The sequence below is a fragment of the Mesoplodon mirus genome, assembly GCF_964341445.2.
Source record: "Mesoplodon mirus genome assembly, chromosome: 16".
Taxonomy (NCBI): Eukaryota; Metazoa; Chordata; class Mammalia; order Artiodactyla; family Ziphiidae; genus Mesoplodon; species Mesoplodon mirus.
In genome coordinates, this window is record NC_138992.1 from 1785752 (window position 1) to 1798955 (window position 13204).

The 13204-nt window shown below is 51.0% G+C and overlaps 1 protein-coding gene across 1 annotated transcript in view; it reads left to right on the plus strand.

The window, feature by feature from the left end:
- Positions 1-13204, plus strand: part of TSNARE1 (t-SNARE domain containing 1) — a 78324-nt gene that overhangs the window by 40554 nt on the left and 24566 nt on the right. Inside the window, exons 6-9 of the mRNA XM_082601103.1 lie at positions 586-655; positions 5342-5432; positions 8256-8330; positions 8770-8829. Of these exons, the coding sequence (XP_082457229.1) occupies positions 586-655; positions 5342-5432; positions 8256-8330; positions 8770-8829 (296 nt within the window). The remainder of the gene's footprint in view (positions 1-585; positions 656-5341; positions 5433-8255; positions 8331-8769; positions 8830-13204) is intronic.

The window sequence follows — 13204 nt, forward strand, 5'->3', positions numbered from 1 at the left end:
CCCAGTGCTGTGGTCTCAGGCTGGGCTGTGTCCTCGGCAGGTGCCCTCTCGGCCCTGTTCTGCCCTCCCCCGTCGCACACCTGGGACCTGGATGGGCCGCCTGGGGAGGAGCATGTCAGAGCCTCCCTCAGACTGGCAGGGCCGCCCCCTCACAGGTCACCGAAGCTAGGGGTCAGGGCGAGAGCCACAGCCCACGAGGACAGGGCTTGTCCTACACTCCCTCAGGACACGGGGGCATGGACGTGGGGCGGCCCGGGCTCCGTGTACCCTCGTGGGTGGGAGCTTATGTTTGCCCTGAACTCTGAGCTCTCCCAGATCAGAGAGTGCTGACCATGGGGGGAGAGAAGCCCTTCCCTCCCCAGAGCCAGGGCGAGGCCCACTGGGGCAGCTCCCCAGGGCCCCTGAGCCCCACTCAGGCCTGGGCCCCTGTCTCTGGACAGCTGGGGAGAGGGCTGCCCTGGGGCCCTGCTGTGAGGCCTCGGCACCCTCGTCCCTGTGCAGAGGCAGGCTGGGGGCGCATCTTGGAGGGTGGGGACCGCGTGGCGGAGCCCCGCCGCCCCTGACTCCTGCCTCTTCTCTTGGCAGTGACCTTCTTGGAGCAGAGCCTCCGGTCCCTGGGGACGCCAAGTGGCACGCAGGAGCTGCGGGACAGCCTGTGAGTGTGTGTGTGGTGCGTGTGGCTGTACTCGGGTGTGCCCTGCACCCACTCGCATGCTGGCCCATCCACACACCAGCCCGACAGCTGGCTGGGCTCACGTGGGGCCACCCCCAGCACAGATGTGTGACACCCATGTAGACACACCTGTGCACAGGTGTGCACTCAGGTGGCGGGGCATGCATCTCTTGCACACTTTTTGCTTCACTGACTGTCCCCACGTGTCTGCCACACACCAGAGCTCTGGCTGCACCTCCGAGGTCTGGGCCAGTCATCGGTGGGTTTAGCGTTCTCTGCCCTGATGATTCTTGATGCTTTGGAATTAGCTGTTATGGCAGCACGGTAGGGCTTTCTGGTGGCGGGGCTCAGCCCTGCCCTCGGCTCCTTGCATCCCGCAAGTACCCTGGGAAGGAGGAGGGCAGGTGAGGCCATTCCCCTTTATGGAGGAAGACTCTGAGGCCTTGGGAGAGGCTGGATGTGTGGCTCAAGCTGCACCTCTCTCAGTGGACAGGCTAGAACCCAGCCACCCACTCATCCGTCCGTCCACCCACCCGTCCTTCCTTCTCTCCGTCCACCCAAGCAGTCTGGGACCACCCCTGCCAAGTCTTGGGATGCAGAGCAAGGCCACAGAGGGCCCTCGGCAGATTTTGTGTGCGATTCTGCTTTAAATTATTCTTTACGTTTCTTTTTAAACGTAGCATGTATTGTTTCCTGATGGTGAAAGCAGTGCGTGCTCTTGGGGACTTGGGTGGCCTCCTGCCAGCCTCTTCTCAGGCCCACAGGCGTTTCGTGGAGTTGCGTTTCAGTGACTACTGTTCTGGATCCTGCTCGTCACACTTAGGGCTGGGGCTGTGCACGCCCCTGTCGCACCCTGAAGACATGCCCGTCAGAGACACAGATGGCGCTGTCGGCGCTGTCGGCTCTGTGTGGTCATTCAGCTGAGATGCGGGGCCGCTCTCGGGCTGGTCCGTCTTCAGCCTCAGGAACGTGCAGTCTGTCTCTGTTCTGCTGCCCGTTTCCGGGTTGGGCTCCAGGAGTGTGGTCTCCAGGGTCAGACGAGTGGCCTTCTCAGAGCCCTGACCCTTGAGCGCGTTTCCTGGGCTGCCTGGTCTGGGGGCTGGAGGATGCCATCACCGATGCGGGTCTGGAGAGGGGAGCGGGCCCTTCCCTGGGCCCCAGCTGCTCCCCACCCGCCCCTACAGCCTCAGCTTCCAGGTCCACAGCTCACTGAGTGCCTTCCTGCCCCCCTCCGCCCCCCAGGAACCCCAGCCCTCTTGCCCCTCCTCCAGGTGGGGCTGACCAGGCTCCCTAGCCTGTGTGTCCTGGCCTTCCAGAGCCTTCCATGGCCCCATATGTGGGGGGAATTTGTGCACCTCCTGGACCGTTAGCATTTTTAAATGACTTGAGACCAGCACAGAGTTGTCAAGTCTATATTTTCTCCACATTGACAGTCGCCAGCTTTTGTATTTTGCCAAGTAAGGACATTAAAAAAAAAAGTACGCTACCATCCACTATTGCCATCATATTAAAAAAAAAGATATTTCAGTATTCCTGAAGTAGGCGGGACCTGATCTCAGGAGAGAGGACAGTCTTTCAAATTGAATAAATACAGCTTCATGAGAACCTCACAAGGATGAGCCTGTTTTTCTCATCTTGCGTGAGACAGGTGTGGGCTTTGTCATTTCTGTCAGCCACCGTGAGTGGCTCTGTCCCGCCCCCCAGCACGGGCTCCCAGACTGGCCGAGATGGCCGGGGGGTGAAGGTGAGGCTCATTGGTGTCAGCCCAGAGCACTGCTGGGACCTCCCGGCAGGAGTAGCTGAATGAATGGACGGTCCTTCCAGGAGCCTCGAGCATGGCTTCACCTCCCTGCTGGACGCCCTCCAGCTCTGCTCATCTTTTCTGAAATTGTTTTGGCTACTTCTGATTGGTTGTATTTCAACATAAATTTCGGAGTCAGCTTGTCCTTTTCTGTTTTTTGAAGCTTGCTCTAATTTCATATGGGGTCACAGTGATTCTGCAGACCCATTTAAAGAGAACTGACGCCTTAGGGATCCTGAGTCTTCCTGGCCAATGAACGTGGTCGGCTTTTGTCTCATTTACATGTTTTGTTTTTTCCAGCAGTTCCTTGTAGGTTTTAGTGCACTGGTCTTGCATGTATTTTGTTAAATTTATAGTAATGATTTCATATGTGTATATTTTAAAATTAATTAATTAATTTATTTATTTTTGGCCGTGTTGGGCCTTCATTGCTGTGTGCGGGCTTTCTCTAGTTGTGGTGAGTGGGGGCTACTCTTCATTGTGGTGTGCAGGCTTCTCATTGCGGTGGCTTCTCTTGTTGTGGAGCCTGGGCTCTAGGTGCATGGGCTTCAGTAGTTGTGGCACTCGGGCTCAGTAGTTATGTCTCACGGTCTCCAGAGCACAGGCTCAGTAGTTGTAGCTAATGGGCTTAGTTGCTCCGTGTCATGTGGGATCTTCCCAGACCAGGGATCGAACCCGTGTCCCCTGTATTGACAGGTGAATTCTTAACCACTGTGCCACCAGGGAAATCCCTATATTTTTATACTATTGTATGAGGTATTGTTGCTTAAATTTCATTTCCCATTTTTGGTACCGGTGCATGGAAATACAGCTGATTCTGTTTATTGCCTGTGCCCTGTGCACTCGTTAGATTCCATATTCCCTAGGATTTTTCTACATAAATGAACCTGTCGTCTGTGACAGAGACTCTTCCACTTCTTTGTTTTAAATCTCTGTGCTGCTTACCTCTTTTGTCCCATTACAGTGTTGTAACCGTGTGCTTTTATAGTTAGAGTGTCATAAACCTATAAAGTTCCACATGGAGGTAGGCAGTCCTGGAAGTGTATGCCTCTGCTGGTGCCCGTTCAGGGGCAGCCACCCGCCTCTCCTGGCAGTGACAGGATGCTGCTTTGACTTTACAGTCTCTCTTCATCAAGTTGATCACGTTCCCTTCTCTCTTCTAGTTTTCTTAGAGCTTTTGTCATGAATTCTTGTTGAATTTTGTCGGATGCTTTTTCTGCATAGTTTACTGAGATGATTTTCTCCCTTTTAAATTTGTTCTGTTAGTATGAGGATCACATTAATTGATTTTGGATGTCAGACCAACCTTGCATTCCTTGGAAGATGTTATCCTTTTTGTATGTGGATGGACTCAAGTTTCTAATATTTTGTTCAGGATTTTTGCTACTCTGTTATGTGACTTTTGCTGCTCTTTGCTTTTAGATTCTTTGTTTAGGTTTTGGTATCAGGGTAATGCTGGCCGCGTAAAATGTAAGCGTCCCTTCTTGTCTGTTTTCTGGAAGACTTCTATAGTATTGATATTACTTCTTCTTTAAATATTTGATGGTGAAGTCGTCTGTATTTGTAGGAATGTTTTCGAGAACAAATTTAATTCCTTCAGTAGGTGTAGAGCTGTTTAGGTTTTCTGTTTCTTCCTGAGTCAGCTTTGATAATTCTTGTCTTTCAAGGAATTTTTCTTTTTCATCTTAGCTGTCAAATGTATTGGCATTTGGGATTCATAATATTTCCTTATCTGGTGGGAGATGTGACGAGGAGGGAGGGCTCTGTGGCACCAGCGGCCACGTGACCAAATCCCGAGGGGAAACACGGTGTGTGTCCCTGCTGTTTCCTGTGGCCTCCGGGCGACCTGGGAGGAAAGGGTCCCCGCACCGCGTCCTCAGCCCGTGCCCCCTTAGGCTGGTGCAGGGTCTCCTTCCTATGCCATCCCCGTCCCCCTTTCTGCATGCCGCAGCTCCGTGTGACCCAGGGGCCAGCGTTGGGGCCTGGGGCCTGCCCGTGCCTCCCGGGGCATCCACCTCGGCAGACGGCACCCGGCTCCATCGGTGGCCTGTCCAGAGCTTCCCATGTCCAGCCAGGGGTGGCCTGGTGCCCACGCCCGCTGCTGCCACGTGGGGGTCCCATAGGGGGCAAAGAGGGGCATCTGCACTGCAGCTTGAAGGTGGGGAGGGTCTCTGGTGTCTGCGCCCCACAGCCAGGCCAGGGCCCTTCCCTCACTTGGGCCTGTGAGCACGCAGGAGGCCTGAGGACAGGATCTGCCCCGTGTCACTCCATCCACAGGGGCAGTGGTCAGCCCTAGGTGGTGAGGGGCTGGTCTTTTCAGCACCTTCAAGGTCATACTCAGAATCATAAACCGAGGGGCTGGGAGAGGCCCTGGGCACGGCCTCCCCATGATCCTGGGTCTGGAGGTGGGAGTCTCACCGTGGCCCCCAGAGGCCTGGGAGAGGGCTGGGCTTTCCTCAGCGGTGGTCCCAGGGCCACCTGTGTGGCCACCATGCTTCCTGGGCCCCGACCAGTGCTGACCCCCAGCGGCCTTTCCACAGGGAGGGCTCATGGCTGGGGTCCCGGGGGTGCAGCTGCCGAGCCCGTGGCTTGAGTATGGGGTCCATGGGGGCGGGAGGTGAGGGTCCTGGTGACGCTGACCTGAGTGCACCATGTCATGTCATTTCCCCCCTCCCGTGTCCATCCCTCCCCGGGCCTGTCTTTGCGTCCTTCCTCCCGTCTGTTCCCTTTTCCTCTGCACGACTCCCCCTTTCCTGTGCACTTGCCTGTGCCTCCGCGAGCCCCCCACCTGCCGTGCTGCCCTCTGTGTCATCCCCCCTTTCTGCTGCCCGCCCCCTGGTCTTCTCTCCCCTCCACGCCCACTCCAGGCACACGGTGCAGCAGCAGACCAACCACGCGATTGCAGCCAGCACCAGTGCCCTGAAGCAGATGGCTGAGCTCCTGCGGGGCTGCTCCCGGGTATGTTCCCTGGGGGCCGGAGGGGGATGGGGCCCGGGGCGCGGGGTGGGGAGACAGATGCTGACCACGTGGCTGCTCGGGGCAGAGGTCGCGCGTTCCTCTGTTCACTGGGCCGCGGGCCGGGCAGCGGTGCAGGTGCTGTGGGCTCCCGGCCTCCTGGGCAGGAGTGCCCCGTCCCCCTGCCCTGCTCCACGTGCCCGTCACCCACCTGCCACCTCTACGTGTGCCCTTCCTGCCGCTGCACTCGCCGTCGGCCTCCTCAGCGTGGTCACGGCCACCGCATCCCAGGCCGCGGCCCCTTCACGGCCCCCATGTCCCCGCCGCCCCTCCCCACTGGCCTCTCCCGCACCCTCCAGCCCTGGCCGGCTGTCTGTTGTCCACACCCTACCTGCTCCCCCAGAGGCTGGGGGAGCCCAGAGCAGGCAGCGTTGTTCGGCCCTCGCGGGTTACAGAGCAGGGGCCTGTTTTCTTCAGTGAAGCCTGTTTGTTGCCCATTCGCTTACATGTGGCCCAGGGCTGCCAGCAGCTGCAGCGGCAGGGACCCGCCTCCGAGCCCTGAGCGCTGACGTGTGGCCCCTCGCGGAGAGGCCCTGCCTCTGGCGAGGAAGGCCCAGGCCCTGTGGGGAGCCCCGCGGGCGCCGCCCAGCGGTGGGCAGGCATGGCCCCCTGACACTGCTCAGCCCGGGCAAGCACAGAGCTCCCGCGGGGTGAGAGGAGTGTGTGTTCTGTTCGTCCGAGGTGCCCCGAGGTCCCTTTGGAGACAGAAAGCAGACGTGGTGGCCTGGGCCGGGGACTGCTCTCAGGAGGACACAGAGGGCTTTGGGGGCGATGGAAGTGTCCTAGAGCCAGGTGCTGGTGATGGTTGTACAACTGACGCTTACACTTAAGGCGAACTGTACACTCAACATAGATGGATTTTACCTAATAAAACAAAGCAGACCCAGCTCGAAAACCTGAGTTACACTCTGATTAAAAAAAAATGCACTTAAAAAAACGTCCTAGGATCGGGTCAGGTGCCCCCGCGTGGCGCGGGCAGGGTGCACCCGAGGTCTCAGGTGGAGGAAGTACTCAGAGCTTTGCCGGGAGTGGCGGGCACTGCTCTGCATGTGATGTAACAGTCACAGCCTGGTCGTCGGGACCAGAGGCAGGCGCCTGGTCCTGGCCTTCGCCCAGGGTTCACGCAGCACAGGGCAGCGTCTGCAGCGGTTCTGAGGCCTTAGTGTTCATGGGCCTGTTCACATGTGGCCTTGTGACGCGTGTCCCCAGCTCTGTGTATGTCACGAGGGCTGGAAAGCAGAGTTGACCCCCTTGGGAGTTCAGAGGGCTCACTTGTAGCCTAATGCATCCCTCCTCCTTTCCATCCACCCACCCACCAGCCCCCCTGTCTGTCCATCTGTCCCTCCATCCATTTACCTGCCCGTCCACTGACTTACCCAGCCATCTACCCACCCATCCATCCATCTGAGAACCAACAGACATTTATTGCACACCTACTCTGCCAGATGCCGGGAGAACACAAATGAGGTCCTGCGGGAGGACGTCTTGTCCAGGCGGGCAGCGTGGGTCACTGCTCTCGCAGGGAAGAAAGGCTGAGCCCATCACCTGGAGCTGGTGGTGGATCACGTGGGCTGCAGAGCTGGAGATGTTTTGCTCAAAATCACTAAATAGCCCCTTGGGCTCTTAGATCTGTCCTGGGGCATACATGTGGTGCCAATTATAAGAGCCTTACCTGGACACTGAAACAGACTCCACAGAGCTGCAGCCACACGGAACTGTGAGACCCAGACACTGCCAAGTGCCCTCGAAGGGCAGGTGTTGGAGAGCTGGTCTCCTGAAACGTGCCTGGCCTGCTGGTGCCCCGCGGCTCCTTCTCACCCATGGGCTTGCATGGGGTGCATGGGGTGCATGGTGGCAGTGAGGGCTGGGTTCTGGGACTTGAGACGCAGGGTCTGGGGGAGTGTCCAGGGCCCTCCTGGGCGCCGACAGGAGGTGCTGGGGGCAGGAGGGGACCAGGAGCCTGTGTCCGCGTCCTGGTCCAAGGACACTGGGACTGGCGTGGCTCCATTGGCCCTAGTGCTGTGTGGTGAGAGAGGTGGGGCTGTGGCTCCTGATGGCCTGGCGGTGCCAGGGTCCCGGGCTTGCTTGCCCGTTCCCTCGTTTGTCAGTATGCCTTGAGTGCTGGCTCTGTGCCGGGCGTCATCCTTGACACTGGGGTGCAGAGACGAACGAGAGATGAGGTCCCATTCCAGCAGGAGGACAGAGGCCGTGTGTGAGTGCTGAGGTGCTGGGGGCACGATGGATGGTTTGCCGACTGCAGTTCTGATGCTGGGGATGAGATGCAGCCTCACCACCCGTGTGACCTTGAACAGGCCACTTAGAACTTGTGCCCAAGATCTCCTGAGGTGTTAGGTGGGGATCGTAACACCTCTCACCCAAGTAGTTTGTTTTGGGGACCGGACAGGCATATCACGTTAGAGCAGCTGGCCCCGAGGTCAGTGTTGACGATGCCTGTGGTTTGGGTGGAGATGGTGTTCACGGTGATGCTGGCTGAGCCCGTGGAGCCCTTGCTGGTGTTTGAGGTGATGGAGATGACGCCACCGGGTGATGAAGATGGGGATGAACCCAGTTCTAATGGCAGAGGGGGTGGTGACGGCCGTGAGGCTGGAGATGGATGGATGGGGACGCTGTGGTGCAGGTGCCGCCAGGAGAGACGAGAGGGGCACAGGAGCATAGTGAACTGAAGCGCCCAGGGATGGAGGGGCCGTGGGGGCAAGATGAAGCCTCGGCAGCCTGTTGAAGCCCCTCCTTCCCCCCTCTTTGCAGCAGGAGCATCTTCAGCTGGACCGTCTGAAAACTCAGCTTTCAGATGCCATCCAGAGCTATGGAGTGGTGCAAAAGGTGAGGCCCCTGCAGGTCCCCTGAGCACCCACTCTGGGTCGGCCTGGTACCGTCCCATCCCCCAAAGCAGAGGAAGGGCCACCTTGCAGACATTGGATAATTGCCAGGACCTGGCTGGTGGGACCACAGCATGCGTGCAAGTGAGGGATGTTTACCTCTGGAGTGCTGCCCAAGAGGGTCCTCATGACAGCTCCCTGGGAGGTGGGAGAGCAGGTATCACCCATCCTTCCACACCCGCCCGAGTGTGTGGAAGGAAGCCATCTAGCAGATCATCCCACAAGCCCAGCCAAGCTCCCAGTTTTCCAGAGTCCTGGGGCAGCTGAAGGTGTGCTTTGCTGTTGGTCATCGTCCAGTACTTTGTGTTTATCTGACTGTTTCTTCTCTTTTCCCCACCTTTTCTGTTCTTCCTGTCTCCCTTTTCTTGTACTTTATCCAACAGAAAATTGCAGAAAAGTCCAGAGCACTGCTTCCCACAGCACAGAGGGTTGGAAAGCAGCAGGTGGGTGCTGAGTATTTTCCCTGGTCAGTGGGCGTTAGAGGACAGCATAGAATCCAGTGCCACTGGAGCTCCAGGGAAGGGCAGGGAGGACCAAGGTCCTACCGTATAGCACAGAGAACTATAGTCAATATCGTATGAGAAACCATAATGGAAAAGAATATAAAAAATAATGTATGCATGTATAACTGAATCACTTTGCTGTACAGCAGAAGTTAACACACTATTGTAAATCAACTATACTTCAATAAAAATGTAGATAAAATAAATAAAATTAAATAATGAATTAAATATCCTTAAAACAGAAAAAGAAATTGACATTTTACCCTCAGGTCTCTGGCATGGGTTTGATACAGGGAAGTGGCTGCTGACAGTTCCATCTACTGTACAGGACCAACTTGTATTAGACCAACGATCCTGTGAGTAGGAATGATAGAAAATCCAGTAAAGAGTGTAATTGGAGTCCTAGATGAACAGGGGGGAGAGAGAATGGACAGAAACAATATTTGAAGAGACAATGGTTGAGAATTTTCCAAAACTGTCCAAATACTTCAAGCCACAGATTGAAGAAGCTCTATGATGAATAGGATAAAGTTATCCTGTTTCTTAAAACTACGCTTAGTCACAACATAATAAAGACTTGAAAACCAAAGACAAAAATAAAATCTTAAAAGCAGATTAAAGCCAGAAAAAAAATCTTAGATGCCCAAGAAAAAGTCACATTATTTTTTAAAAAGCAATGACACTTACACTTGACTTTTTAAAAGAAACAGTGGAAACCAGAGGACAGTTGAAAGAAAATAACTACCAACCTGGAATTCTACATCTGGTGAAAATACTTTTCAGAAGTAAAGGTGAAATGAAAACATATTTAGAGAAGCAAAAACTGAGAGAATTCATCAACAAAACTCTCTAAAAGTAGAAAAAGGAAGACAATCCCAGATGGAAGCATAGTAACGGAGGAAGGAATTATGGGCACTGAAAACAATAAAATGTGGATACACCCAAATTCATGTTGACTGTTGCGTAATAATAATAATGACTTGTGAGGTTTAAGATATGGGGCAAATACAAGTACTTGTACAACGACAGCACCGGGACATAAAGGAGGCCATGGTGTCGAGGTGTCGCAATGTCCGTGCGTCATCAGAGAAGAGACAAGAATACCAACGTAAGGCAGGCTGTCATAACCCAAGGGTGCATATTTCACTGTAGGTAATACTAAAAGGACAACACAAGAATAGACGCTGTAACGTACATTAATAGAGAGGTACCCATGAAATAATAAATGATTAAGTTAAAAGCAAAAAAACCCGAAATCAACACAAAACAGGAAAATAGGAAATAAATTGTAAGATGGTTGATTGATACCACTTATGCTAAGCTAAAGTGGACTAACCCTTCCAATTAAAAGGCACAGATGGTCAGACTTGGTTAAAAGAAAAAAACTGTGTAGTGCTTAGAAGAGTCAAACCTTAAATATAAATCCAGAAAAACGTTGAACGTAAAACTACGGAAAAAAAGCTATATCGTGCAACCAAAAGCTAAAGAAAGCTGGTATAGCCATATTAATATCAGAATAAGTAGACTTCACATGAAGAATTCTTAGTGGGCATACAGAGGTATATTTTGTAAGGATAAAAAGTGAATTCAAATGGAAGACATAATTTTAAATTTATATGTACCTAACAATATATCCTCAAACATAGAAATATAAAGCAAAACTGATAGTAGTAAGAGGAAAGCGAGTAAATCCACGGTCATAGTTGGGAAGTATGACACACCACTCCAAATGACTAATAAAATAAATTGAAAAAATTCAGTAAAGACATAAAATATTGAAGCAATAATACTAATTAATACACTGACCTAACTGATATTTATGACACTAGGAGAATATACACACAGTGCACATGCTGGATGGTAAAGCAAGTCTCAGCAGATTCTAAATGACTGACATGATACTGAATACGTTCTCTAACCAGAGTGCAATTAAACTAGAATCTGGTAACAAAATTCTCAACACCAGGGGTTGAGAATGTAAATAATATAATTTGAAATAACCCATGGATCAAAGAAGAAACCCTAGTAGAAATTAGAAATAATCTTGAACTGAACAAAAATAAAAATGCAACAAATCAAAGCTTACGGGTTGCAACTAAAGCAGTGCTTAGAGGGAAGTTCATAGCTTTAAATACATATATTAGAAAAGAAGCACGTGTGAAAATTAGTGATCTAATTCTCAATCTCAAATGGCTAGAAAAACAACAAAAACTTAAATCCAAAGAAAATATGTAGGAAAAAGCAGAAACCAATGAAAAATAAAATAGATGTACAATAGACAAATTCAACAAAGCCAAAGATTGGTTCTTTAGAATGATTAATAAAATTGTTAAATCCTACAAGATTAATCAAGATACAGAGAGAAAATATAAATTACTAGTATCAGTAATGAAAATGGCTGTATCATTATAGCTTCTAAAAACTAAAAAAATAAGTAATAAGATACCATTAGCAACTTCATGCCGATAAATTTGACAACTTATATGAAATACAAGTTTTTAAAGAAAAATGTAACCTCCCAGGATGTGTAAAAAATCTGGAAAGTCCAGTATTTATTAAAGAAATGAAATCCATAATCAACAAACATCCTAGGGCTTCCCTGGTGGCGCAGTGGTTGAGAGTCCGCCTGCCGATGCAGGGGACGCGGGTTCGTGCCCCGGTCCGGGAAGATCCCACGTGCCGCGGAGCGGCTGGGCCTGTGAGCCATGGCCGCTGAGCCTGCGCGTCCGGAGCCTGTGCTCCGCAACGGGAGAGGCCACAACAGTGAGAGGCCCAAATACCGCAAAAAAAAAAAAAAATCCTAGCAATAAAACTTCAGACTAGGTGGCTTTACTGATGAATTCTCCCAAATATTTGAGGAATAAATAATACCAGTTTACACAAACTCCTATATAGAATATAAAAAGAGGGTGTACATCCCACCTCGCTTTATGAGGCTAGTAAATGGAAAATAACGTGCTGTCTCATGAGCATCGAAGCAAAAATCCTAACCAAAATGTTAATAAGCTAAGTCTAGCAATATATGTAAAGGTAATACCTCGTTATAAAGTGGGATTTATTCTACGGATGCAAGGGTGGTTTACATTCAGAAATAATCAGAATAATTTACCACGTTAATTCAGTAAGAAAGAAAATCTATTTGATCATCTCAATAGAGACGGAAGAGCATTTGGTAAAATTCAGTACCCACTTAGGGGGACCCAAAACTTTCCGCAAACTAGGAGTAGATAGGAATGCCTTTAATCTGATAAAGGGTATCTTCGAAAGTCTAACAGTCAGCAGCACACTCACTGGTGAGATATTAAAATCTTTTCTCCTGAGAGTGAGGAGGAGACATGGTGTCCAGTGTTACTGCCTTCTATTCTCCATTGCACTGAGGGCATATCCAGTGCAATAAGAGATGAAAAAGAAATAAAAGATTTAAAATTGGGAAGGTTTAAAACCCCTTCACAGACAACATGATTGTGTAACTAGAAAATGTGAATGAATCTGATGAAACTTAGAGTTCGTAAGTGAATGTAACAGGATTTCTGTTACCATGTCAGTATGCAAGAAAACATTGTGTGTGCCAGCAAAAGACAATTTGGAAATGATACTTAAAAAGTGATACCATTTGTAATAGCATCCAAACTAGGAAGACATCTATGACCAGTTGTTTAAGCTTCTTTATAGAAAACTGTAAAACATTACTGAGAAATTACAGAAGATTAACTAATGGAGGGGTACACCATATTTGTAGATTGGGAAATTTGATGTACAAAGATGTCAGTTCTCACCAAGTGGTTCTGTAGGTTCAGTACAATCCAAATAAAAATCCTAGCAGGTTTTGAATATGTGTTTGTATATGATGTGTGTGTAGATTGTCAAACTGATCATAAAATCTATATGGAAATATAAAGACCCCTGAATAATGAAGTCAATTTTGAAGAACAGAACTGGAGGATTTACATTCCCAGGTATCAGAACACAATATAAAGCAATAGAGATTGGAACAGTGTGGTATTTGTTGAAGGCTAAGCAAACAGACCAGTGGGATCAGAGTTGCTTATAGATGCAGACTCACACATACGTGATTACCTGGTTTGTGGGAGGTGCACTGCTATGCAGTGGGAGACACAGGATTTGCACAGGACTTGATGCTGATTGGCTGATGGTTGAGCTGGGAAAGGTCCTGTTGAGCACACGGCAAGTACAGGTCCGAACACCCCGCCCACTTCATCTCGGTGTCGGAGTGACTGAGGCGCAGTGTGCAGGGCAGGATGTCCACACGAGGCGACAGGCCGGCTCAGGCTGTGAGTGCCCTCTCAGTCAGGAA